The sequence below is a fragment of the Chlamydotis macqueenii genome, chromosome 9 (assembly GCF_036417535.1).
Source record: "Chlamydotis macqueenii isolate bChlMac1 chromosome 9, bChlMac1.mat, whole genome shotgun sequence".
Lineage (NCBI taxonomy): Eukaryota > Metazoa > Chordata > Aves > Otidiformes > Otididae > Chlamydotis > Chlamydotis macqueenii.
The window spans coordinates 8306956-8330640 of NC_141564.1; the positions used below are offsets into that span (position 1 = coordinate 8306956).

At 41.7% G+C, this 23685-nt stretch overlaps 1 protein-coding gene and 2 non-coding genes across 8 annotated transcripts; all 3 read right to left on the reverse strand.

Moving 5' to 3' along the window:
• Positions 1-651: 651 nt before the first annotated feature.
• ATG16L1 (autophagy related 16 like 1) lies at positions 652-23298 on the reverse strand. 6 transcript variants are annotated; one of them, XM_086754335.1, is made up of 19 exons: positions 22975-23298; positions 21988-22081; positions 19552-19657; positions 17945-18018; positions 17490-17741; positions 16357-16422; positions 13470-13556; positions 12689-12745; positions 12446-12493; positions 11627-11729; positions 8974-9079; positions 8788-8858; positions 7125-7196; positions 5113-5233; positions 4160-4265; positions 3457-3606; positions 3004-3051; positions 2545-2646; positions 652-2151 (listed from the first exon to the last, which is right to left on the reverse strand). In XM_086754335.1, exons 1-19 carry the CDS (start codon positions 23087-23089, stop codon positions 2058-2060), a joined length of 1872 nt encoding a protein of 623 aa, XP_086610461.1. In that variant the 5' UTR covers positions 23090-23298; the 3' UTR covers positions 652-2057. The 6 variants fall into 6 exon arrangements, with proteins under 6 accessions (XP_086610461.1, XP_086610459.1, XP_086610463.1 ...); XM_086754333.1 differs by having other exon boundaries at positions 13470-13559; XM_086754337.1 differs by lacking the exon at positions 12446-12493 and having other exon boundaries at positions 22975-23297.
• On the reverse strand, positions 8133-8394 carry LOC147599607 (small Cajal body-specific RNA 6). Its single transcript, XR_015259466.1, has one exon.
• Positions 11148-11419, reverse strand: LOC147599608 (small Cajal body-specific RNA 6). The gene has a single exon (XR_015259465.1).
• Positions 23299-23685: the final 387 nt, after the last annotated feature.

Below are 23685 nucleotides of genomic sequence, written 5' to 3' on the forward strand. Positions count from 1 at the left end.
CAGAATGCCAATGCGAATCTCTTCAACTTTGCTACAGTTCTCACTTCCAAGAGCTGGACAGAAAGCTTTTTTCTTATGAAAATGGGAAGGTGGTCAGTGATGACTTTTAGTTATGTATGAAATTTGTACATTAAACGGCTGAAGGCTTTTCTTCATTAATCTGAAGTAAGAACCAGAACATTATCTTCAACAAAGTTTTTTGTGTTTTTAAATAAATGTGCAATTCCTATTACTGGTTTAAAAATTTAAAAAGGTAGTAGTCAAAGTATCACAGCAGGAAAAGTCTTCTATTTTCAGCAGTGTCTGAAATACAGATACTAATTTCCTCAATTCAGTAATTTATTAAAAACATCCAAGAATACATCAGCCTTTCAAGGACAGAGGCACTTGTTCAATGTGGGAAGACTTCCTTCAGTCTCAAGGCAGTATTCCTGACACAGGGTGAGACTAGTTTGTATCTGCAAGATGTCCAGCTTCAAGCTAAGAGCATTATCCTCTTTCCCCCTCTACACCAAATCCCACAACGTGGCTGAACCCAAATCCACAATTCACCAGGAAAACACAGCAGAGAAAAAACACATTTCAGGTTCCCCTCTTTGCTCATTCAGAACAAGATGTCACAGACACACAAATAAAAGAATCAGAGCAGTGTGGGGTTTTAAAAGCAGAACACAGGTTTATTTACAATCAAGTTCTTATGGGCAGCTGAATAAATAAAAACTTTGCCCCATATACTCTAATTCTCCTCTGCAGAAAGTGTCTGAACAAAAGGCTAGATTAGAGAGATGCCTGTTATAGCAGCTGCCCCCTAGTCCAGCCCCTCCAAAGAACACACTTCCCTAGTAAAACACTATCAGAAAAGAAGAAAATAAAGTGCAAATAAAAAGGCAATAAAACGCTGGTGGCTTCTCTTGAGGCCCAAATGATGTGGAAAGGTTTGGCTGGATAAACTTAGGCCAGGTAGCTCACACCCAGCCACATCATGGTTTTGGATGCTTGAACAGGGACAGAGCCAAGACACTGCTCCATAGCACAGAGGGCTCCAGCGCAAACAGGAATATTGCACGTGTGCTCAGTAAGGGGGCAAGTGGCCTGGAACTGCCAGCACCAAAAGAATGGATTGGGATGTAACCCCACTGCTCCCCTGCATTCTGCTGACAGCCGCCAGGACAGGACGGATGAACAGAAAAAGGGACTAAACATCTATTCTGGTACTGAAGTCACAGTACGACTACATTCTTTATCACAGCAGCACAGCAGAAGTTGAACTTCTCTCTCCTCACACCCAGTAACCAAATTGCCTGTGGAATAAAAAGACTTAAAATCTCCTATTTTGTGATACCCAAGCTGTTGAAGGGCATTGTAACAAAAGGGTGCAGAAGTCCTGAAGAATGGACCATTTCCTTAAGGGCAGGTGAAACTGAAAGCATCCACATGACAGTGCTGAAGAATGTATGTCAGGATCATAGCAGATCTGAATTGAGCTGGTAACTCAAAGGCAGAGCTGCCAAAGCCACGGGAGACTCTTGACAAGCTGTTCCAACACTTCAGACTGCCTAGGACCTGTCCACATTTCAAGATCTTCTCACCCCATGCCTGAAGCAGGCCACAAAGAACGGAACACAGGAGACAGGACATGTATTAAGTCAGCATACACAGTAACTTCTTTCCAACATTTCCAACTTAGAAGTGCTGTAGATACATTTGTGTGACAGGGTATTTGGCACAGCTGTCTGGTGAGGAATCCCGCTAGTATCTTCAGCTCCACTTGGTGCATAGATACTGCATGTAAAGGCATGACTAAGTAGCATTCTCTATCCAGAACAGCTAATCCCTTGCTGAGTCCGACTGCCACAGTGCACTTATGGCCATAAGAAGTCTCCGACTCAGGCTCCTTCTCCATTGCTTTAGAACTTTCCTCTGGAAAGTGAAGCCCGTGTGCTTGTTAATATCCCCGCTCAGGATGGATCTGGGCTCGGGTCTCCATTCTGTTCAGCCACGGACCACATCACCACACACAGAGGCGCTGGACACTCTGCCTTTCACCCTCCGTCCAGTCAAAATTCAGACCACAGGACAGCCTTGTTTCCTTTGTCCACACTGACCACATGGGCACCCACTGGTGACCACGCGACTGCATTGATGGAAGAACTGAAACGGAAGCCAGGTATAAATTTACAAAAAAGCTGAATTCCACAACAGCATTTAACACTGGAATGAAGTATTACAGTACTCTGACTACTAAGAAAAAGCACTTCCTCGGCTCTCAAGAGATTCCTGCCTTTAATAAGCCTAAGAGAGATACAGTTTCTTCAGAATATATTAAATATACTTTATTAGAATCATATCTCAGTTTAAGAAGCTGAACAAACCTAACTTTATTTCATTCTAGAGAATATTGCCATGAATCCACAAAGAATCTGCATATTAAAAATTCTCATGCATCAATCTAAGTTGCAAAGCTGTAGGACTACAGTTCTCATAGCTCAGTGAGATTCACAACCCAGATCCCTGCTTTAGATTACATGGCCAGCTTCTCCTCACCTGTGATGCTTCGCAAGCGTCCTCTCCAATTTCCCAGTGAGTACATTCCAAATGTAGAGGGCCCCATCAGCTGAACCAGCAGCCACATAGTTACCATCAGGGCTATGAGATCAGAGAAGGTGCAGAAGGCAAAGAACAATTTTAAAGTCCGCAATTTATCAGCACACATCATAATTCCAACCGCAACTTCCTAAGCAAGCAACTTGGCATTAGTCTATGTGTTACCAGCTGCTAATACTAAGAATTTAAAGCACTTTGAAATCAGAAGATTTCCAAGACATTCAATGAACATCTACAGATATATATTCTCTCGTCCAAGATGTAATCTTGAGCAAATCACAAGCTCTGCCCCAGTTTCTCTCTAAATGGGGACAATGCAGCCAAACATCAGGAATCACTCACTTTTGCTGGGAAAATATTCTTGCTAATATCAGGTATCTTGCTCGTATCTGACCTTACCTGAACACAACTCTCGTCCAGTCAGAGCCACATTTGAATCCCTGGGCACTGAAAAGTTAAGTATCAGATAACTGTAAATTTATTTATAAGACAGACTTTCAGGTTCTCAATAAAGAGCATGGTAAGGATTTCTACACAGTTCAGAATAAGCTCCAGTATCCCTTTAGTACAATTTGCATTCCTCATACACCCTTCCCTCAATCTCATCTGAAGAAATTCTTTCCTTTAGGAGAAAAGGCTTCTAATCCAAGCTATCTTCCTTAAAGAGGTAAATGAAAAGATCCACCAGAACAGACCTTTGCTGTTAAACTCTAGAGAGCTTTGCTACCCACGTAGAAAAAAAAACTAGGAGACTGCGCTCTCCCTGGAGTACTGAAAAACCCTCCAACCCTGAGGGCAATCCACAATCCAAAATTCTGAAATACATAATGTTCTTGAGGAGAACATACTCACCTGAACGTCTGCTTGACAGCACCAACCCGCAGATCAATGATCCTTAGTAGGTCATCACGAGAACAAGTCAAAAGCTCTGTTCGCTCTGAGTTCAGGTCCAGAGCTGTGATTCTTCCAAGTAGCTCCAGTTCTTTTACTATGCTTTCAGTCCTAAAGACGGGGGGGGGGGGGGTGGGGGGGGGGGAAGAGAGAGAAAGAAAGAAAGAAAGAAAGAAAGAAAGAAGAGTAAACCAGGGTCTAGAAGCCAAACCACTGCATCAAAACTTTGACTTGTCCCAGTGTGGAAGAGGAGGAGAAAAAGGATTACTGGTTTATTCTCAAATTTTGAATCTTTCCCAAGCTAGATCTCACTTTGTGGATAACATTGCCAGCCAATAGTCAGATACTACTTTACTCACAACTCCACCCTCTGAAAAACTAAATAACATCTAGAATGCCAAGTAGTGACCAATGCAAAATATTTACAAGAGAGGAGACTGCCTTTTCAGAAAAGAAACAGTATCTCCCCCAAAAAAATGCCAACCCCAAACCAGCAAACAGTATAGAAATAGTAACAAAAGTCTCTTTCAATAGCGTTCTGCAACTATTGTAACTGTCTCATTATCTTCCAAGTTCAGGAAGAAGAGTTCCCTAATTCAGATTATACTTGGCCACCAAACCCATAACCATTCCTACACTACAAGCTCTCTTACACTACTTTTACCTGATGTCCCAGAAACGAATTTTCTTATCAAAATGTCCGCTCATTACACATTGCTCAGTACATACGATGTCATTGCAGCTAGATCCTGCAAACACTGTTTTTATACCTAAAAAGGATAAACCAATGGTGACACACTGAAATTTATACTGTACAAACTGATGAAAACAGAGACAGAAAATAATCACTATACCACACACATACATAGTGGCCACACAGAGCAGTGTTCAAGGAGTCCCACAGGGCAGACAAACTGTCTTAGAATAATCCTGACTTAAGTCTTCCACGACCTCTTTGCCCTTCTCAATCTCCTTTGCTGGGGCTAATATCCCTTTAAATGCTCCCATGACAGCTGCTTTACTTCCACTTTGTATTTAGACAGCTATAATTTGCTACAGTTAAACAACATAAAACTGTCTCCTTGACCTATGTTTGCGGTCCAGGTATCAAGGTAACCTTGAATCTCAACTTCTCTCAGTGCCAGCAGGTTTAAGAGCCATCAACAGGAGAAAAACCAAAGCAATAAGGTGTTTCTCCTGAAGAAAAATCTGGATTCTAGCATTTGCTTCATTTGAGACATAGAAATTTTTAGTACATTTCGGAAAGACATTTCCGTCCACTTCAGGGTTAAAACTCTGACCAGGCTCCAAGTCTTTAGTGGAAGACTAAAATACCCACCTCCAGACTGGTAAACAAAGAACACTCACAGAACACAGCTGCTGTTAATGAAATAGCATTAACAGTGCTTCCTGCATATACATGATTTCTTATTCTTATTTCAGGTAACAGGCAGAGAGAAACTGATTACTTGAATAACAACAGAAGACAGCACGGCTGCCAGTTTTTGCTTTTTTAGACCCACAAGAAGATCAAATAATCTGGCTGATGTCAGACCTTCATTTACACTCAGTAGAAGCACAAGACATAAATTAAAGACAGAAGTTAAGTTTCCTTACAAACTTTGCTGCGGAGGTCCCAGAGCTTGAGGGTCCGGTCATGACTTCCTGAAACAATGCGTGCATTGTCCAGCAAGAACTTGGCTGACAGAACTTTACCGCTGTGACCTGTCAGGGTGTGCTGAGGAGAAGAGATTTACATGGTAAGATTGCACAGTTCTACTCACTCCCTTTCCTTGTAGCTTACTAGTTCTGCTATTTAACAACTCAAAGACAACCTTAAATCATAATTTGCATGTCTACTGCATTCCTTGGAAGAGAAAAGAATCTATTATAGCTAAACAAAGATTAACACTGAGTAGGAGTGTTAAGTACCACAGAGTTCAGCCAGCAGCTGGGAGAGACAGGTCACGTTCACCATGGTTTCTCTAGCTACTCAGGGAACTCAGGAGCTCTCTTCCTCAACATTCCATACACCTACATTTCATTGACAGATGGCAACTGCAGCATAGCCTTGAAGGAACGATGAGGAGAAGGGGTTAAAGCATGCTGAAAATGGAAATTTTGCCTTCCTGTTTTCGTAATGAGCTTCTCAAGGATACAGCAGGGTATCTAGTCTCAACGGTTGTTGCATCTTCAAGCCTGAAAGCCGAGACAATCAGCAATTTCAGGAAAACTCCCTGCAGCAGTTTCTGTAATAGCAGGGGGAGGCTGAGAGGGCTGAGAAGAACACGAACCATTTTCACTTTGAATTGCTGAATATTTACCTACTAAATCACAAAATGGAAAATGAATGGCTGAAGTAAGAATTGTGAAAAACGAGATAAATCTTTGGCATACATATTTTTGGCGTACATATTTTAAAAAAATACTCAAAGTACTATCAAATTACACAAAGCTATCTGGGCTTGCAAAATACAAAATAAAAACCCTTAAGAATGGAAAGAAATGTGAACAAAGTCTGTGCCAAAATTTGTCATGATTTCAGCTTCACTGCCCTCCTGCTCATGTGCAAGCCATGACAAATCCCTGCCACACACACTGGAAACAAAGAATGCACTATTTTATCTTGAAAAATGAATATGCTTGCCCAAAGCTAGTAGTCACCAAGGACACAAAAAAAATTACAGGAAAATACTGTGAAGCCAGGCAGATGTTTGCAGGGATCACAAACTTTTTCTAGTGATCAACCTATAGTCTGCTAAACTTCTGTTCACTGTAATTCACATCCAACAGTAGGTTTTGCAGCCAAACAGAAGCTGCAAATGAACTGATATTCTTCACTTTCCTAAATGAGATCTGCCATGTCTACACTGAGAACTACCCAGCGAATTACAATGCAACTGTAGGTTATAACTGATGTGTGAATTGTCAGAAGATTTAGAACATCAAAAGTAGCATCTTCCTAAAATAAAAAAATGGAGGAAAAGTGAACATAGGGATGACAATTTAAAAAGACCTCTTAGCAAGCTGAAAAGAAACTTATTTCCATCAAAGGTTAATCCTTCTTTAAACTAGAGCTAACTATTGGAGAAGAACGTGAGTACAAAGGAGTTGGGAGGAGAGGAGGAATATTTCTAAAGACAATGAGAATAAAGTAAAGCACTTTCAGGCTTGCTGCCTTTAACAGCTAGGCAAAAGACTCCTTTTCAAGAATGCCGCTCCTGACTTAAAAGAAAATCCCTCTTGTCTTCTGCAAAGCCTTCTGCAGCAGACCTCTCCTTGGACTGAGGGTAAAACATTGAAGTGGTTCTCCACAAACCGTAAGAAGCACTTAAATTTCCACAGAGAGGGACGCAAAAGTGTATTGGGTTCACATGGCAAAGTTTAGCTAGCAGGGTGGGAGGGGGCTGTATTGCAAAAATATGCAGTAACTGGAGCTTCCCGCAAAGCTGTGCGGAGACCAATACTGTATATTAGGTCTTGCTGTGAAGACTCTTATGAGAAATAAAGATCCTGTGATCTTTAAAGTGTCTGTAAATGCCCAACTTCCAAAACTGGCATGTCCTCATTAGACAAAACCAGGAAATACAGAAACATCCTGAGCACTACTTTCTCTTCAAGAGACTCACCCGTAATCGATTGTCATCAACTGTCCAGATTCTGCTGGCAAAGTCATTTGAAGCTGCTAAGAGGTAAGAACCCTGCAAAAACAAGATTAATTTAAAACTACTTCTGCAAGTCAATATGCAAATTAAACTCAAGGTATTTCAAATGAATCATTAAAACTGTATTAGTGCTATATTGCCAAGGGGAAGAAAAAAAAAAAAAAAAAAAACAACAAAAAAAAAAAAACCAAAAACCCACACAAACAAAAAACCCAGTAGCACATACCAGTAAGGAAAGCTAGTGTAACAACTCTCAAAAAGGCTATGGCTTTTTCTTCTCCCCAAAATGTAACAGTGATTTGTAGAATCATGACTACAGATAAAAGGAATAACAATAAACAAATCAGAAAGGACATTATCCTTCCCCTTCTGCCCCCAGATGCTGCAGTGAGGAACCAGGTTCTAGTTTACTCTTGTCTACTGTGGAGTTTTTATTTTTTTATATTTTTTAAATTTATTTTTTCACAAGGGAAAAAGCCTTGCATCATCTACCCCCACTGCCTAGGTAGGCCTCAGAGTGGAATTAGCCCAATTCTTGCAATTTGCATTAAGATTCTAGCATTTTAAGTTAAGACTCCAAAAACTAAACCTGTCTAAGGAGAGAAAAATTGACTTGTTCAATGCTTCAGGCTTAGGGCTCTTCCAATTAATCCACGATGGAAGAATAGTAACCACAAGATTCACGCTTGCACTCCTGTCCATCTCGAAAGACTTTCCTGAATCCTTAAAGCCCATCAGCATCTCACCTCAGGCAGTTCTCACCTCAAACCTGTTCAAGCAACTTGCAAAAATCAGAACTAGATTCTCCTGCAGATTAACTATGCCAGCAAATCTTTAATAAGCTGGTCAGTGTCCAAAAGAAGGATCCTTTCTGCTGTGTATCAATAAAGTTTAGCACACAATCACCAAATGGAAGAAACAATGTCAGCTTTGGTCTATTGTCTATGCGGTAAAGCATTGTGCTATGGGAGAGGTCTCAGCAGAAAAGTCAGATCACACACCCAGTTAAAACAACCCAAGACCTCAAACTCCTTCAAACTCCTGCTGGATGCTGATTCCAGTCATGTCTCCAGTACTTCAGGTTAACATGAACTGAACACATCTCAAGCTGTCAGCAAACACTCTGCCAGCCACACCATTACTTGCGCTGTGACTGGTGAGAAACTGCTGTGAGAAAAGGTCATGGAAGTACAAGTCTTAGGATAATCAGACCTTTTACTATTCATCACAGACCTCAGCAGAGCACTTAGGGAAATAAACATCACAGAAATAAAGCCTCAGTGTATCTGCTTCTTTTGTGCTGTTATGCCAGCTTTAACAGGAAGCTGAAGACTAGTATCTTTCTTTAGACAAAGTAGTGTATTTTAATGCAATTTTATCATTATAATGTCCAAGCTGTGTATCATCCTCTGAATTGTAAAGCAAAAGATAAAAATCACAGACCACAGCATATAAGATAAAGATCTTGTGTACAATTTTAAACTATTTGCAGTTACTCTCAGAAGTATTTTAACTCATTTCTTAGGTAACTCTTCAAAGTGTCAGAATGGAAATTGAGAGCACAGCACAACATAAATAAACGAAATTATGCCCAATCACAAACAGTGGATATTGCACAGATACTCACGGCACTATCAAATTCTATGCTTGTAATCCCAGCATTACTACCAGAGAGGGAACCTTTGGGCTCACATCTATCTGCACAGAGAAAGATAGACAAAAGTTAAGCAATGGATTAGAACAGAAGCTGACACAAACTGAACTATATGAGTTTGTTTAGCGTCCCACCATATCCCAAAGCAAGGAAGTTTACCTCCCAAGACTTCCCAAAGCTTAACTCTCCGGTCCATGCCTCCTGTTGCTAGTAACCGGGAGCCAGGGCTGAACTGCACTGCATTTACCTCCCCATCATGTGCATCCTGAGGAGTGGGAGGAACAGAACAGTCACCCATAATGGAATAAGCATAGACCCAAATACCACAGATTAGAAAGCTATAGAACTTGAATATTTTCTAGAACTACAGCTGTACATCTTTCAGCAGTATATAGAAAACAAAGCCACAGACTGAAACTCTACTATGGTTGATGCTGTACAAACAGAGCACAAAGGCCGATCCTTATCTAAAGAAAAAAAACAAAAGCACATAAAGAAAAACACTAGCAAGTACTCAACAGTGGTAATAAACTGCCAGAAGCCTTACAATGCTTCATAAGTTTAGGCTTTGTAAGTTAAGGCTTTCAAGTTACACCAGAAAAAAATTAAGGAAAGGACAGGACAGAAAATAGTAACAGGTGATATGCTGTAGAAGGAAACTAACTTTTCATTTCTCCATCTAGAGCCAGCCATGGAACATGATCCAATCAGTTCATGCAATCACAGAACACTCAAGTCAGGCTTGGATTAGGAAAGCCTGCTAGAAAACAGCATAACAGATTAACTGCATTCATTTACTGTATTGGTGATAATGCTACTTTATATTGGTGATTAACTAGTACCAGCACAGTTGTGACTTGGAACAGCACCTTCTCTCACAGAGAACTTGGGCTTAAGCTGTGGTTCCTATCTGCAGGTGCAGTGACACCCCTGCACTCCTGCTCAAGCTTAATGTTCCAAAGCTTGAGTTAGCTACTTAATAGCAATTCTTAACCTTTTAAAACCTATGAGAATTTTAAGGTTCCTTCCTTTCCCTGACCCCCTACTAATTTCACAGCTTTATACTACTTACCCACATGGTATTAGTACCACATTCTTAATTTATTTGCTGCATTCCTTTTAAAGGATTTTCAGTAACTGCTCTTTTCAAATCAGTTTTTCTGAAAGCTTGTGTTTTTATGGAGCCTGTTGCCTGAACTTGGGTCTGCCAGCTTATGTTTAGGGGTAATCAGTTCTCAAATCTGATTTTTCTGCAAGTGCAGAAAAGCCATTCAGAGCAAAACTAGACAAAGTTCTTGCCGAGAAACTATGCCTGAGAATGATGGCTGAAGTGATCATCTTCTGCTCCTTCCCAAGCCTGTTCTGCTCCAGAAATGAGCCCAGACTGCTTCCTGTATCTGCCAAACCTCTGGCAAAGTGCTCGCATTCATTCCTAGAATGCTCTGCTGGACCTGAACACGTCCTCACACTCTGCCTCAGTTCCAAACACAAGCTAAAACTTAACACAGAATCTCCAGAAGGAACATATGGATTCCCATGAAATGAGTAGGAACTGTTTCCTTCTAATATTGCAGTGCTAACCACACATCACCTCCATACCGCCACAATCTCACAGGCTTACTACTGCAGCTGCTCCTACTCCTGCTGCATGATGGGGAATTGGAATGGGGCAACATTCCTCCTGTCGCCAAGACCAGGAGTCAGCATAGTCTACTGTGGTTTGCCGCCCTGTATGGGGAAGACAGGCTGCGCTGCTCTTGGAAGTTCAGATGACATTACAGAAGATTGAGAGAAAGGTGAAAACAACATAACCTTTCACATGGTTCTTGAAAACCTCACGTATAGCTTTGCAATACCTTTTATGATGAAATTAGCCAGGATCTACATCTGTTGATCAACTGCACTTGCTGTACATAGCCAGAGGAGAAAGGTTGCAACATATACTGCAGCCATGAACACCTCCTCTGATGCTCCCTATTCAAGCCAGCTCCAGGCTGTCACTTAAGTTATGACCTTATTCTCACTTAAGGTAACACTGCTACTCCCTCCACTCCATGACTGCCACTCAAGAAGATGGTAACAGGGCAGGCTAGGAATACACAAATCTCCATGCTGCAGTAAGCCACTTTGTTACTCTGGATGAAAAATCTAAGTTACTTCATATCCATGAAATATCCATAACCAGAACTGAAGTGCCTGAGAAAGCTCAAGACAATGTTCAAGCAAGTAGCTGTGTTACAAGACTATTTACCGCAATATCTTACATTCAGAAGGCAATGCCCTTCACAGAAATTTAAGTTTGGCCCTGTGAGGCCAAAACAACACATAAAGGAGGTCTCAGCTTGAAAACTTTAGATCACACACAACAAATGAAGACACTCCACTACCCCAAGCTCCTCTTAACCAGTTCTGTTGGATGACATTCAGTACCACAACTCCCTTCACTGCGGAGAACTGGAACTGAATTAATCTCAAACTGTCAGCAATCTCTTCCTCAATCATAGCTCTACTATGGCATGACAGAACAGGGACTGCTGGGAGCCAAGAGAGTAATGGAGTGTAATTCCCCTGTGCCCTCAGACCTTTTACTTAGTCATCATCGACCTCAGTAAAACAGACATCAAGCACATTGTCTGTGAGAAGCATTTGGGCTAAGAATTAAGTGGGATGAACTATGCTATCAAATGAAGAATTCCTTTTTGTTTTGCAATGTTAACATAAAGAGTTTCAGGAGATCAGTTCCCACATAGAAAGGATTCATGTCCTCCAAAGACAGTAAAAAGAATGACAAAACCGATAATTCTATACTTACAAAGACACATATGGCAGTAGTGGGCACTCTCACTTCTTTACTGGCACCTGGATGTGGCTCTACATTTTCCTGGGGAGCAGGGAACAAGGACAAAGAACGTCTCCTGAGATGAAACAAAATAGAAATATTTTAAAATGAGAAATGAATGTTGTTTCTCTTGAGTTCATCCAGATCTGTACCTGTCACTTAACTACACTGTACATTGATTAAAAATGGAAGAAGGCATTTTTAAGCTTTCTTTTATCCCATCTTTCAAAAAGTACATTTCTCATATAGCCCTACATCCACTTACGGCTTTAGATATTTCACAGTAGGCCAGATAAGTAAGCTGAACTGATTACTGACCTTATTTTGGAGCACTTTTTTAATAGAAAAGAGAAACACAGGAGTGGTTACAGCTAAGTTCAGCTGGAGAGACTGCAACTCCATCATTATGCCTATGGATACTCAACACCATTGCAGCACTACATCCCAGGTAGCAAAATGCTCCATCGAAATGCTCGGGCTGCACCATTTAAGCAAAGACTGTCCATCTAATGCAGAGTTTAACTTGAAGGACTGGCTTCACTCTGGATGCTAAGCACAGAACCCAATGACTTATTCTAAATAATCCTACTAAAGGAGCAAAGCACAGTGGAAAGTAAGAGCAAACCTCATGTATTCTCTCCACAAAGAAGGGCTCATTGCCTCTCTAACTGTAGACAGTTTCTAGCCAGCGTTACCAACATCTGAAATCTAATCAGGATAATGCAGCTGGGTTCCACATTACTTCAACGGAATACATTCACATGCTGGACTAAGAGTGGATAATGTTTTCACCTGGCAGCATCAGAAGATTGATGTCCCAAAAGGGGAGACTCAGACAGACTGGAGGGAAAGGTCAGAGGTCAGCACACGGCAAGATGGAAGAAACAGGAAGTTGAGGAGTACAAAAAAGAAAAAAAAAAGGCAGAAGCTAGAAGAAAGGCTGAAACTATTTGTTTGTATCCCCTGCATCACCAAGATTTTGGTGTACATTGAAACCAATATACAAAATAAAGAAGTGAAAGTGTTCTAACCTACCCAAAGATATTAGTGATAGAGTCCAGAAGGCCTCCAGCTGGCTGGGAGAGTCTCTTACTACAGGAGGGGAGGACAGGTTTAAACCTTGTGAATAGCTTATTCACATAAAGATCAATACAAACACATTTCATAGCAACAGGTCTCTGGAAAAACTCCCTCCCCTGCAGACCCAGTCCAAAGACAGAACACCAAAGGCAGGCACCAGTGCAAGAGTCAGCAGTAACTACAACTCAGAACGTAATTTGTGCATGAAGTTTCTCCAATTTCCCTCAACTTCACCCTGTGAATTACTGGTTTTAGACATAACAGTCTGTCAAGTTTGAAGTTTCAACCAACTTAATCCATGCTTTCATGCAACTCTTACTTCCCACTCACTGCTATTTTTGATTAAGAAAAAGATGCATTTAATCTAGGGGAAGATATTTTCAGCATTTCAGCTAAATCCAAAACCCCAGCTATTTGCAAAGTCACATTGATACCCTGCATAGTTACAAAGATATAATACAATAGGCACTGAAATACCCATTCATTTTTAATATTAGACAAAGATTTTTCAGACACTACTTTATTTAAAACAGCAAAGGAAAACCAGAGCATATTTAGAGCATGGTAACAGAGAACTGCTTCTGTTAATGAGTTTCATACTGCTCTGGTGGAAGCACTGAACTGTGTTCCAGCTAAAGGCAAGTAAAAATCGTAAGTAATATTCCCAGCATTGTTCCAGCTCTTACATCTTGTTCTTCCTCAATGATATAGTACAAAAATCTCTTGGTCTACAAACCTGGATGTTCGGCTAATAGCTCGCACTGGAGATGTCTCCTCAGCTGTGTCAGAGATTTCATCCGCAAGCACTTCAATATCATCATCCCTGCTGAAGTGAGAGGAAACACTTCATTTTCAATCAGCCATGGCTTCCTGTGATAACCACCCACTGATGCATGTGAACTCTATGGACAACACTGTTCCAGAGTCTGTCAGTGTTTGCGCCCAACCTGCATCTCAGTTTACTCAGCTGCAGTAACACAGGTAGATCCAGACAACACGAATGCTGATCTAGCTGTCACTGCCAGAGATACTACAATGTCTGAAAACAACTACATGCAGCACCTCCTTTTTTTTTTTTTTTCTCTCCAGTTGCCAATTACACTCTTCACTGAGGAGCTGGATTTCCTCTCCCTCCCCTTATTTATGTTGACAGGCATCCTTTCCCGATTCTTCCTACTACAGGCATTATATTGCAGCTTGCAGCACTACATACAGCACTATCAGGATCTACCACATCTGAGCAAGACACTGCGACAGAATGAACTGTATTTGCCAGGACAGCTACAGAACAGCTAAAACATGACTTATTGCAACCCCAAACACAGACAATATCCTATTTTCACAGAACCTTATTTTGCTGTTCCAAAAAAAAGGAAGTATTTAAAAATAAAGAAACAAACAAAAAAAAAAAAAGCACAGGAGTTTGAATTTTCCTTCTTCATCCACACCAAAGACATCCTGATACTTTCTATACTGTTGTACTTCAGGTGCTGCTCCAGTTAAGTATGAGGGATATTTTGGTTCAGTTCATTAAAGTGTTGGTGTACAACTGAACAGCAGTGTGAAGTTCCAATACATATACCATAAATTAATCCAGCTAAACTATTCGCTAATGCTAAAAGGTTTTTCCCCATTAGTCATCAAGGGCTCTGTCAGTCCAGTGTTTTTCCTTCAATGATGATTCTTCCACCACTGCTGATCTTGCAGAACAAACTATTTTTAAACACACTCTATCAACCAGGTGCCATCTGACTGAACAGAACATTTAAATTCAGCATTTAAGTAGGAATAAACCAACTCCTGCCATCAGATAACACTCAGCTGCAAAAGAATTGAAGAGACGGGACCATTTTTAATCTCTCATTTCAGAATCTAGCTGCACTTAAGTTCTAAGACTTTGGATGACAGTATATATGAAAAGGCTGTGGAAAACATATTCTGATTGGAATTATCAGCCTGATATTTCAGTAAACCACTACCAAGTTCTACTGATATTTCTTTTTTAAAATCCAAAGTTTGACCTACTAAAATTGTATGTAGCAAAAGAACTTTCAATGTTAACATATTTCTGAAGTGAACATAAACACCAGGGCACACTCCTTGAAATGCTGCAATTTTCCCCTTCCGTAAGCAGCACATTTATACAATACAAACCCTCTAAAATTACAAAATCAAAAAGGAATCAAAAACACCTGTGTGAAGTAGAGTTTCAGTAACTTACAGAAGAAATTATCTCCTAGGTTTTTTTGTTTGTTTGTTTTAAACAGGCTTCTTAACTTCTCGGTGCCTCAATATTTTTTTATGAAACACTGAGATCATCATTCCCACCACAAGACGAAGTAAAATATTCAAGCTGTCGTGCTATAGTTGCCTCTGAGCTCAGCTCTAAGATACCTCTTTGGGTAATGGAGAGGAAGAATCTCAACAGGAAAAGTGGCCACAGATAGTACATGTGTTTCCCCTCTCCATGCAACATTACTTACTGAAGAATTTTACATTCTAAGATATTCCACATGCATTTACATCAAATAATGTGGACAAAAGGGACATCACTATTCTCATGAGCTGGGAAGACTGCCCTCTGGCTTGGGACTACCCACTGGCCTGTGACAGAGGTCAGCAGTAATCTCGTCATGGAACCTCACACCTCAATAAGCTAAGAGAACAGAAGCATTTAAACATTTATTAAAAAAAAAAAAAAAAGCAAAGCAAATTGTGCTAACTGGTTGTATTGTTAATTGCAGTTTCAATTTTCAAGTTTTCCCATACTTCTCTTACACGTGCACTTCCTACCTACCCCAGACTTTTGCAGGAGCCCTCTTTCAGAGCAGATACACTACTCCTATCATGTCCAAGGACACGCAGCACAGAGGCCTAACGTGATTACATGACACTAACACAAAGATAACAGATACCAAGAAAAAGCCTGGCACTGTGCTCTGAAGACTGTCTCAGCGGTTTCCAGTAACAATGCAGCAGGTGTAGTTTTTCTGGATTTGGCCAGCACAAGTGCCAATAACCTGGTGCAAACCACCTATATCATCAACTGCCCACTCCAATCAGCTAATTAAATACCACCCAGGACTAAACATAGCAGTGAAAAAAACAAGAGGCTAAAGATATTTATCTCTGGCTTCCCAGGAAAAGTAACTCCACATCCATCTATTTTTTTCCTATAGAATAAATCTCTCCCAGTAATGGAAGTAATCAATGTATTTTCACCCACCTTAACTCACTCAGTACCTGTTCCTGCGGGAAGTCCTTGAACATATTTGTAGTCTAACACTTAAAAATGCAGGCACCTACAGAGTATATTGTTTCATGATCAAAAAACTATTTTGAAGACCAAAGGCATCACATAACTAATGTTTTTATGCTTAGATAAGAATATATATTCACCATATGAACCATTCTTAGGACTTTCAGTCCAAGCATCTATTTTCAGTCATAACAGAGTTCCTTCTTCTGGAAGTTCAAGTAGAGAGAGCTACTGAACATTTCTGACTTTACATCGAAGTTTAAACACTCCTCTACATCACCAAACTTAGAAATAACAAAGATATAATTTATCATACATCTGCATAAAACTGATGAAGGAGACTCTATAAATCAAGACTTCTTACGGTTCAACAGGTAGGGGTTCTTTGGCAGCTTCTGCTAGCTCCTTCTGCAGCCTAGCTTGTCGTCTCCTACAAAAAATAAGGCAAGGTTATTTAAAAAACAAAACAAAAACTTCCTCAACCCCATTCCAAACATCACCCTGCACAGTTTTGATGGGCTTCGTAAGATTTTTTTAAAAAATAAAAGTGAAAAATGAAATTATATCAGACAACTGCCCTAATTTTATCCTGCTTTTCAAGATACTCAGTGCAGGAGAGGTGGTTTCCTTACTGTGAACAGCAAAGGACACGATCAATCAAGTGAGGTAATGTACTATGAGACTTGTATTGTAGCTAATCTCCAAGTATTGTTAGCTGGCAAGTAAGGACAAGGGGTAATGCTTTTAAAACAGAGAGAGGTAGATTCAGACTGGACGTAAGGAAAAAATTTTTACAATGAAGGTGGTGGAACACTGGCCCACATTGTCCAGAGAGGTGGTGGATACCCCATCCCTGGAAACACTCAGGGCCAAGTTGCACAGGGCTCTGAGCGACCTGACCTGGTTGAAGATGTCCCTGCTCCTGGCAGGGGGATTGGACTGGATGGCATGTAAAGGTCCCTTCCAACCCAAACTGTTCTATGATTCTAAGCCAAAGCAATTCAAAAGAAAAAAATATTATTCTGCAAGAACAAAAAACCCATAAACTTATTTTTGCAAGTTATACATAGCTCAGTCTCATGGCAGCTGCTCCTTTTAGCGGAATACAGAAGCCACTTAAGTCGGTTAAGTCAAAAAAAGATAAAACTAGTAGGAGTAGTACCAAGATGCAATATGAACAAGAGAAGTTCAGATCTAATACCAGCAAAAACGCTCCAGTTTCTATCTGATTTATGGTCTTCGGGCCATAGTTAAATGTTGCTCAAGAAACAAAAGAACATGTTTTATTCATTTAAAAGACAGGAATGTTTTCACAAAGCATCCGTCTGTGTTGGCCAGAAGGAGGAACACAAAGTTCTGGACTCTCATTGTGTTGTGCAAGAACACAGAGATCTGAGAGACAAAAACTCAATCTAGTTTTATCCTATGCAGTCCTAAGTGTTAAAAAAAAAAAAAATTGTGAAGTAGTTTATCGAGTAGAGGGCATCAGTCTCTCACCTTGAGTCCTTTTCATTTTCTGCATTCAAACGATTGGCTTCTTGTGCTTTCTCTGCCATCCAACGTGAGACCAGCTCCTGGTTGTCTTCAGTAGTTTTCCTCAGTTTCTCCTCCAAGGCATTAAAGGTGATCTGGAGAGCATCATATTCATCTTTCAGTGTCTGGTTAGCTCGTTCAAGATCTTGCAGTTTGCTACGCAGTTCCTGGCACTCTGTTTCCAGTTCAGAGATCTTTTGCAAATACTCTGCAATCCTGGAATGGCAACAAAATACACAAAACAAAGAGGAACTCCTTTGGGACCTATATAATCTTCTTTCTGCTATTTGTACAATGCCTAACAAAGGATTTTTCAGCCCATGGCTAGGACTCCTAGAGAATATTATAATATTAACAAATAACTCAACCAGAAGTCTGGGTCTCATACCAATCACAGAGATGAAACAGTTCCTACTCACTTTGCCTCATTCATCTGCATCTCTTTGTCCTTCTGCTGCATTTGGTTATTCAGATCAATTACAGACTGGGCCAACTAGGGAGAGGAGAAAATTACATTACAAAATGCAGAGATGCCAGTTGGACAACACTGAGCAGCAACCAGCAAGAGTACAGACCACGAGTACAGACCAAGCATACCTTTCAGGCCTTCTGTCACAGCTTTCTATATAGATTTGTTTACTGCCCCTACCACATAGGTCATTAAATCAGGGAATCTACTTTCAAATATGAGTTGTCAAAAAGTTATTGTCCTTTGATATTTCAGTCCCCTCACAAAGCTTATTTAATAAAGTCACATCAAACAGTGCATATTAGGAAGAAATTTTATTTTTTAAAGTCCTGGAAAGATCAATACCGAAACTAGAAACTGCCAACTAAGTAAACCAACATGAGTACTAACACCCAAGCAACAAATCTTCCTGTTACAGCCAGGATGGCCAATACAGGAGAGATGTAGCTCTCATGTTGTAAACACAGGCTTCATGAAGTTTCCCCACAAAGAAAGTTGCTGGTGGAGTCTCTGCAGTGTACAGGAAACAGAGAGGTAAAGGCCAACACTAATGAGCTGCTGCTGCCAGCTTACAACTGCCCAGTGAGCAGCAGCAAGGCCCGCAGCATGCAGAGTCTCGGGTGCCTGCGGAGAAGGACGACTGAGATTTGAGAAGAGTGCCTGCCTGGGTAGATGGCTTAGGATATCAGGTTGGGGGGAAAGAAGGAATTTTCAGTGCTTTGACTAGTCAGTCAGTGCACACCTCCTGTACAAAGCTGTTTCCTCTTTGAAAAGCTCAGAATTACTGACACTGGAGCTTTTCTACAGCTCCAGTGAGGTGTGATCAAAGGAGTATAACTTTTTGCAGGCCACTCCCACCTTCTCCCTATAAAAGTCTGCAGTACCATTCAGGTACCACCTCCTGGACTCATTTCATCCACTGTTGCAGTTTCTAAAAACCCAATTGTGCCAATGAAGCATTCACACCTTTCCATCAAAGAAAAAAAAGATAGCAGATTTTCCTCTCTTCCATGCCCAGCTTTCATAGCTGATGGTACTCCCAGGCTCCCTACTGCACTGACATGGCAGAACCAGTATTCCCTTCTCAGTCTAACACCACGGCACTTTCAACCTTTGCTTGTGCTTGTTTATTTTTATCCACTCTTACCTAGCAGTAGTCCTGCAAAGTCAGAGAGCCAAATGAAACCACACACAGCCACCTAAATTGCTCACTCCACTCATTCAAAATCTTTCCAATGTAGAACTAATAGTCAAGTACAGCTCTGTAAACTGGATCAGCTCCTTCCTCCACTAATAAATACAGTTAAAAACCTACTTGTGAAACAAAATCAAGGACTTCTTAAAAATCATGCTATGCTGACAACATAAGCTCTTATTTTCTGGCTGTCAGTTTGAAAGATCAACCATCTCTGGTTTATTTTAATCATCAACACGGGTTGCTTAAAAAGGCTGTACACGAAATGAGGAAAAATGATGATGAATAAACTTGGTAAAATTAAGGTCATGTTCACAAAGGACCATGTACGAACCATACAGAACACAAGAGGACTTTCTAACCTCGCCACGTTTCTTATGCAGCTCTGTCAGCTCCTCTTGATGCTTTATCTTCAGCTGTGCCAGCTCCTGCAACTGAGCATCATTCCATGTACCATCATGTCCTGGACTAGAGTTTGAGAGAGAGGAAGAAAAGATGTCACAAGCTAGAATCCAGTTGCATCCTGTGCCTTTGACTAGTTACTCTCAGAACAAACTCCCTTGGATTTTCTATACTATATCAGAGACATAGGTAATTCATAACAAACTAAACTACAGCTAGCTGCCCCCCAACACACTTCTCAGCAACCAAAATGCCATTATATAGTACTGGAAAATTAAATTTAGTGAGGACTCAATTCAGCTTTCCGTACAGTTCTAAAAGAGAATTCAAACTCAAACGAAAGACAACTAGTGTTTGCTTAAACTTGCATGAAGACAATTGAGCCTTAAAAGTACGCTCTCCAAATTCTGGAAAAATTACAGAATATTTTACCACTTGAAATTTGTTTTGGAGGGCCCTGGTAGAACTTGAAGATGCCAGATATCTGGAGACAGTATAATACAGGGCACAGAACCAAAAGCCAGGGAACCAAGGGTATATTTGCACACCTTTGGGTTTATAGTCCCAGGTGTTACAAGTCACCTCTCCATTGTCCTAACTATGTTCTAGCCTCTTATTGTGTAAAGGTTTGGGGTGTTTTTTAATTGCATTTTACAACACAGTGGTATCGTGACATAATGTGCAATTTCTACACACCAGAACATTGCACATGTCACCCTCCAAATAACTATTGCTCATGTCTTTGAAAGCACAGAGACAGGAACAGGAGTCAGTTTTTCATAAGTATATGCACACATATACATATCACACACAGAGCCTCTGAGCAAGTTAGCAGCTATATTATAAATTACAGCTTTTAAAAGTAATGATTTTAAATTCGTCACTACTATTCCAGACAAATAGAACAAATTACAAACATCTGTTTCTACAGTCATTTTATGTTGTAATAGCCCAGTGGGAAACACACAATGCACTCAAGCTGAAAGGTCTCACAGTGCTATTAGTAACTTAATGTTCTTCTCAACTAACAAGCAACAAAAACAACACCTCACTGAACTAACATTGTACTAAAAGACATTGCATTTCCAAAAAACTCTGTCCAAACAGATAGGAAGCCAAGTCCTGTGGTAATATCCAACATGTCCTGTAACTCTGACCATGCATACCTCTATAGGCAGAACGAGATATTCCACCTTTGTCTTAAGGTAAGTAAAAGTTTCCCTCAGCTATCTAGGATTATGGAATTCATTCAGTTTCAAAAAAACTGTCATATACTGAGGACAGTATCATAGTTCAGCTTAGTATTTACTTTGAAGATGTTGTTTCTGTGTATTTCTTCTCATCTTTGTCTACTCCAGCCTCATCTTAGAGTAGGTGTTCAACCAGAATCAGATTCCCATAAACTAAAGATGGTTCAAGACAACTGCAGTCATCAGAAAGCTTTTGATAACTTTCACACAGGTGTTGACTCCAGTTCACTGGACAAATGCTGACATTTTGCCTGCAATTCCTGTGAAATCAGGAGTTCTTTTTTCCTTACTACTAGTAATACAAAACAAATATAGTTAAGTCTATTGTGTAACCCAATGAGACATACACAGAGTTTTGCATTATACAGCAAAAAGAACTTCAACAGGGGAAGCAATTCCTACAGAAGTAGGAAACGGAGCTACTGCCCTGCCTTTTCTTCAGTTACAGCAAGAGCAGAAATAAACAGTCTTTCCCTGCTGGGATTTACGCGCTGTCCAAAGGACACTCTACTGGCATATTGGTTTGCTGTGGATGCAAATTACAACAGAATAAGCAGCATGACCCCTGCCTGCAGCACTACAGTGCTATTCCCAGGTTAAAGAGGAATCTTCCTGAAAAAACCCTGCTAGGAAAAAAGCAGAAGACGCATCCTTTTTAGCATATGGTGCTTATTTAGGACTGACACTTCACAACCACGATTTTCTCTATTCTCCCCTTCTACATGATAATACAGATTGAAAGAAACAAAGACATCAGTTTCTCCTTGTGTTATGCATACAAGATTGAACAATTTCAAGAGTCTGACCATAATCATTAGAAACTCACACCAGGCAAACATTATAAGCATTATAAGGCAAACAGATCAGAAGCAGAAGCTCATTCTGATCCACAACCATACCTTGAGTCTGTGACAAATTACTTTCTGGCCAAAACTTGGTCAGATCTTTCTGCACTGTATACTATAAACATATTGTAACTTTATCACATATTTAGAGTTACTTATAATCTATTTTTAGTTCAACAGATTTCCTGGTTTGTTTTATTCTGAGTTACTGTAGTAACCTAGAAGCTGTTCGTTCAAATAATGGTTTAAATTACAGTGTGCACGACAGATAGCTGACTGACAGAAAAGGAATTTTACATACCTGATCTCATGTCTGCTCTGCATGTCATATTTTTCTGCTTGAAGCTTATCAGCCAGCACCGCATGAAGGTCTGACTTCTCTAGTAGCTTGTTATCTAAAAGGGCAAAAAGTGCAATTAAGAAGATAACAAAAAAGCAAAACCAGATTCCCACCCTCCCCTTCTACCAGCTAAGAGCTAGTATTTTTAATTATTCTGACACAACTCCAACTCCACCACGTTAGTGCACGCTCTTCTTCCATGTCAGCAGGCTAAGGCAGTATTCAGCTACAAGTCCAAGAATTTCTGATTAACCCAGATGCTGTGTGGGACTGGTCTTATGAAAGTTTAATAGAGAGGCTGCTCAAATATATTGATATCTGTTAAAACACCACTTCAAAGTTCAATCTCTTTATAGCCCCTCAACTGATAGCAACAAGGAAAACATATCTGCCAGAGAACTGGTCATATCCAACACTGCACAGCCCTGCCGAGGTTTGTTTGCTTTTTCCCCCCGCTAACATACAGCGCCTCAGTGTGTGAGCCAGCAGCTGCGAGGTGACCCACACTCCCATTCACTCCTGTCACAGCTCAGGCAGGAGAGGCATGGGCAAGTAAGAGCTGGATAGAAAGCCCTGGCCCCTGAAGAGCTTTAAGTTTTACAAAAGATTGCAAACATGGTCAACAGCACCATTGTTCTCAATTCCACAAACATCTGAGTAGGAATTGTGCAGACAATTTAGGCATTCAATCACTGCCCATAGCAAAACTTAGTTTAGCCTGTGAGGGAACAGAGAGGAGCAACTACTTATTTTCCTCAGAAATGTAGAAATCCCAACTTTTCTCAGTTTTAACAAACATCTCCCAATCAGTCTTCCGAAACAGCACACGCGAGGCCTCGGGGGCCCTTTACTACCGCGTTTTTCCCACTTTCCGAGGCGGTCGGGGAAAGGACTGCGCCTCTCGGCCTCGACCCCTCCGGGGCAGCCGCGCCGCCGCGGCCCACTCACACTGCCCGATGATCTCCTCGAAGGCCTGCCGCTGCAGCCGGTCCCGCCGCCGCAGCTCCGCCGCGATGTGCCGCTTCCAAGGGGGGAAACCGGCGGCGCGCAGCCCCGACGCCATCTCCGCGGCGCGGCGGGAAAGGGCAGCAGTGGCGAGCGCCGCCCGGGCCGCGGGCCGCGAAGGGCGAGGGGAAGATGAAGCGGGCAGGAGCGCCGAACGCGGCGGGAGGCCGGGAGGCCCGCGGCGGAGCGAGGAGCGCCCTCTCAGAGCCCGGGCTCGGCCGGCCCGGCCCGCAGCCGCCGCCCCACGCCCGCCATGGCGCCGCGGCCGCGCTCTGTCAGGGGCCCTCGCCCTTCCGCGGCGCACCGCAATGGCGACAGCAGCTGCCCCACCGCTGCCTGGAACCACTCTCCCTCCCTCCCTCCCGCCTCCGGCGCTGATAGCTCCGCCAACCCAGCCCCCGCGACGGGCAGCGCCGCCGCACTGCAATCGCGGGATCAGCCTCCGCCGCCGGGCCGGCAGGGGAGGGCAGGCGCCCTTCTGAGGAGAGTGGACCTCGCGCCGCGCCATTTTGTGCCCTCTTCCCGGAAGCGCGTCCGCGGCCTGCCGCCATCTTGAGAGCGGCGAGCTATGCCATCCAGCCCCCGCCGCCATCTTAGGAGGGCTCTGCCCACCCTTGCAGGGGCGGTGGATGCCGGGCGTCCCGGAAGCGCGGC

Bases quoted from the DNA above. Each gene is read 5' to 3' on its own strand.
- ATG16L1 (XM_086754333.1), bottom strand. From the start codon at position 23,089: ATGGCGTCGGGGCTGCGCGCCGCCGGTTTCCCCCCTTGGAAGCGGCAC. The intron at 19,658-21,987 runs GTATGTAAAATT...CTCAAACTCTAG, and splicing joins CAGAGCAGACATGAGATCAG to TCCAGGACATGATGGTACAT. The intron at 13,560-16,356 runs GTAAGAAGTCTT...CTCTCACTTCAG, and splicing joins GAACCCCTACCTGTTGAACC to CAGGGATGATGATATTGAAG.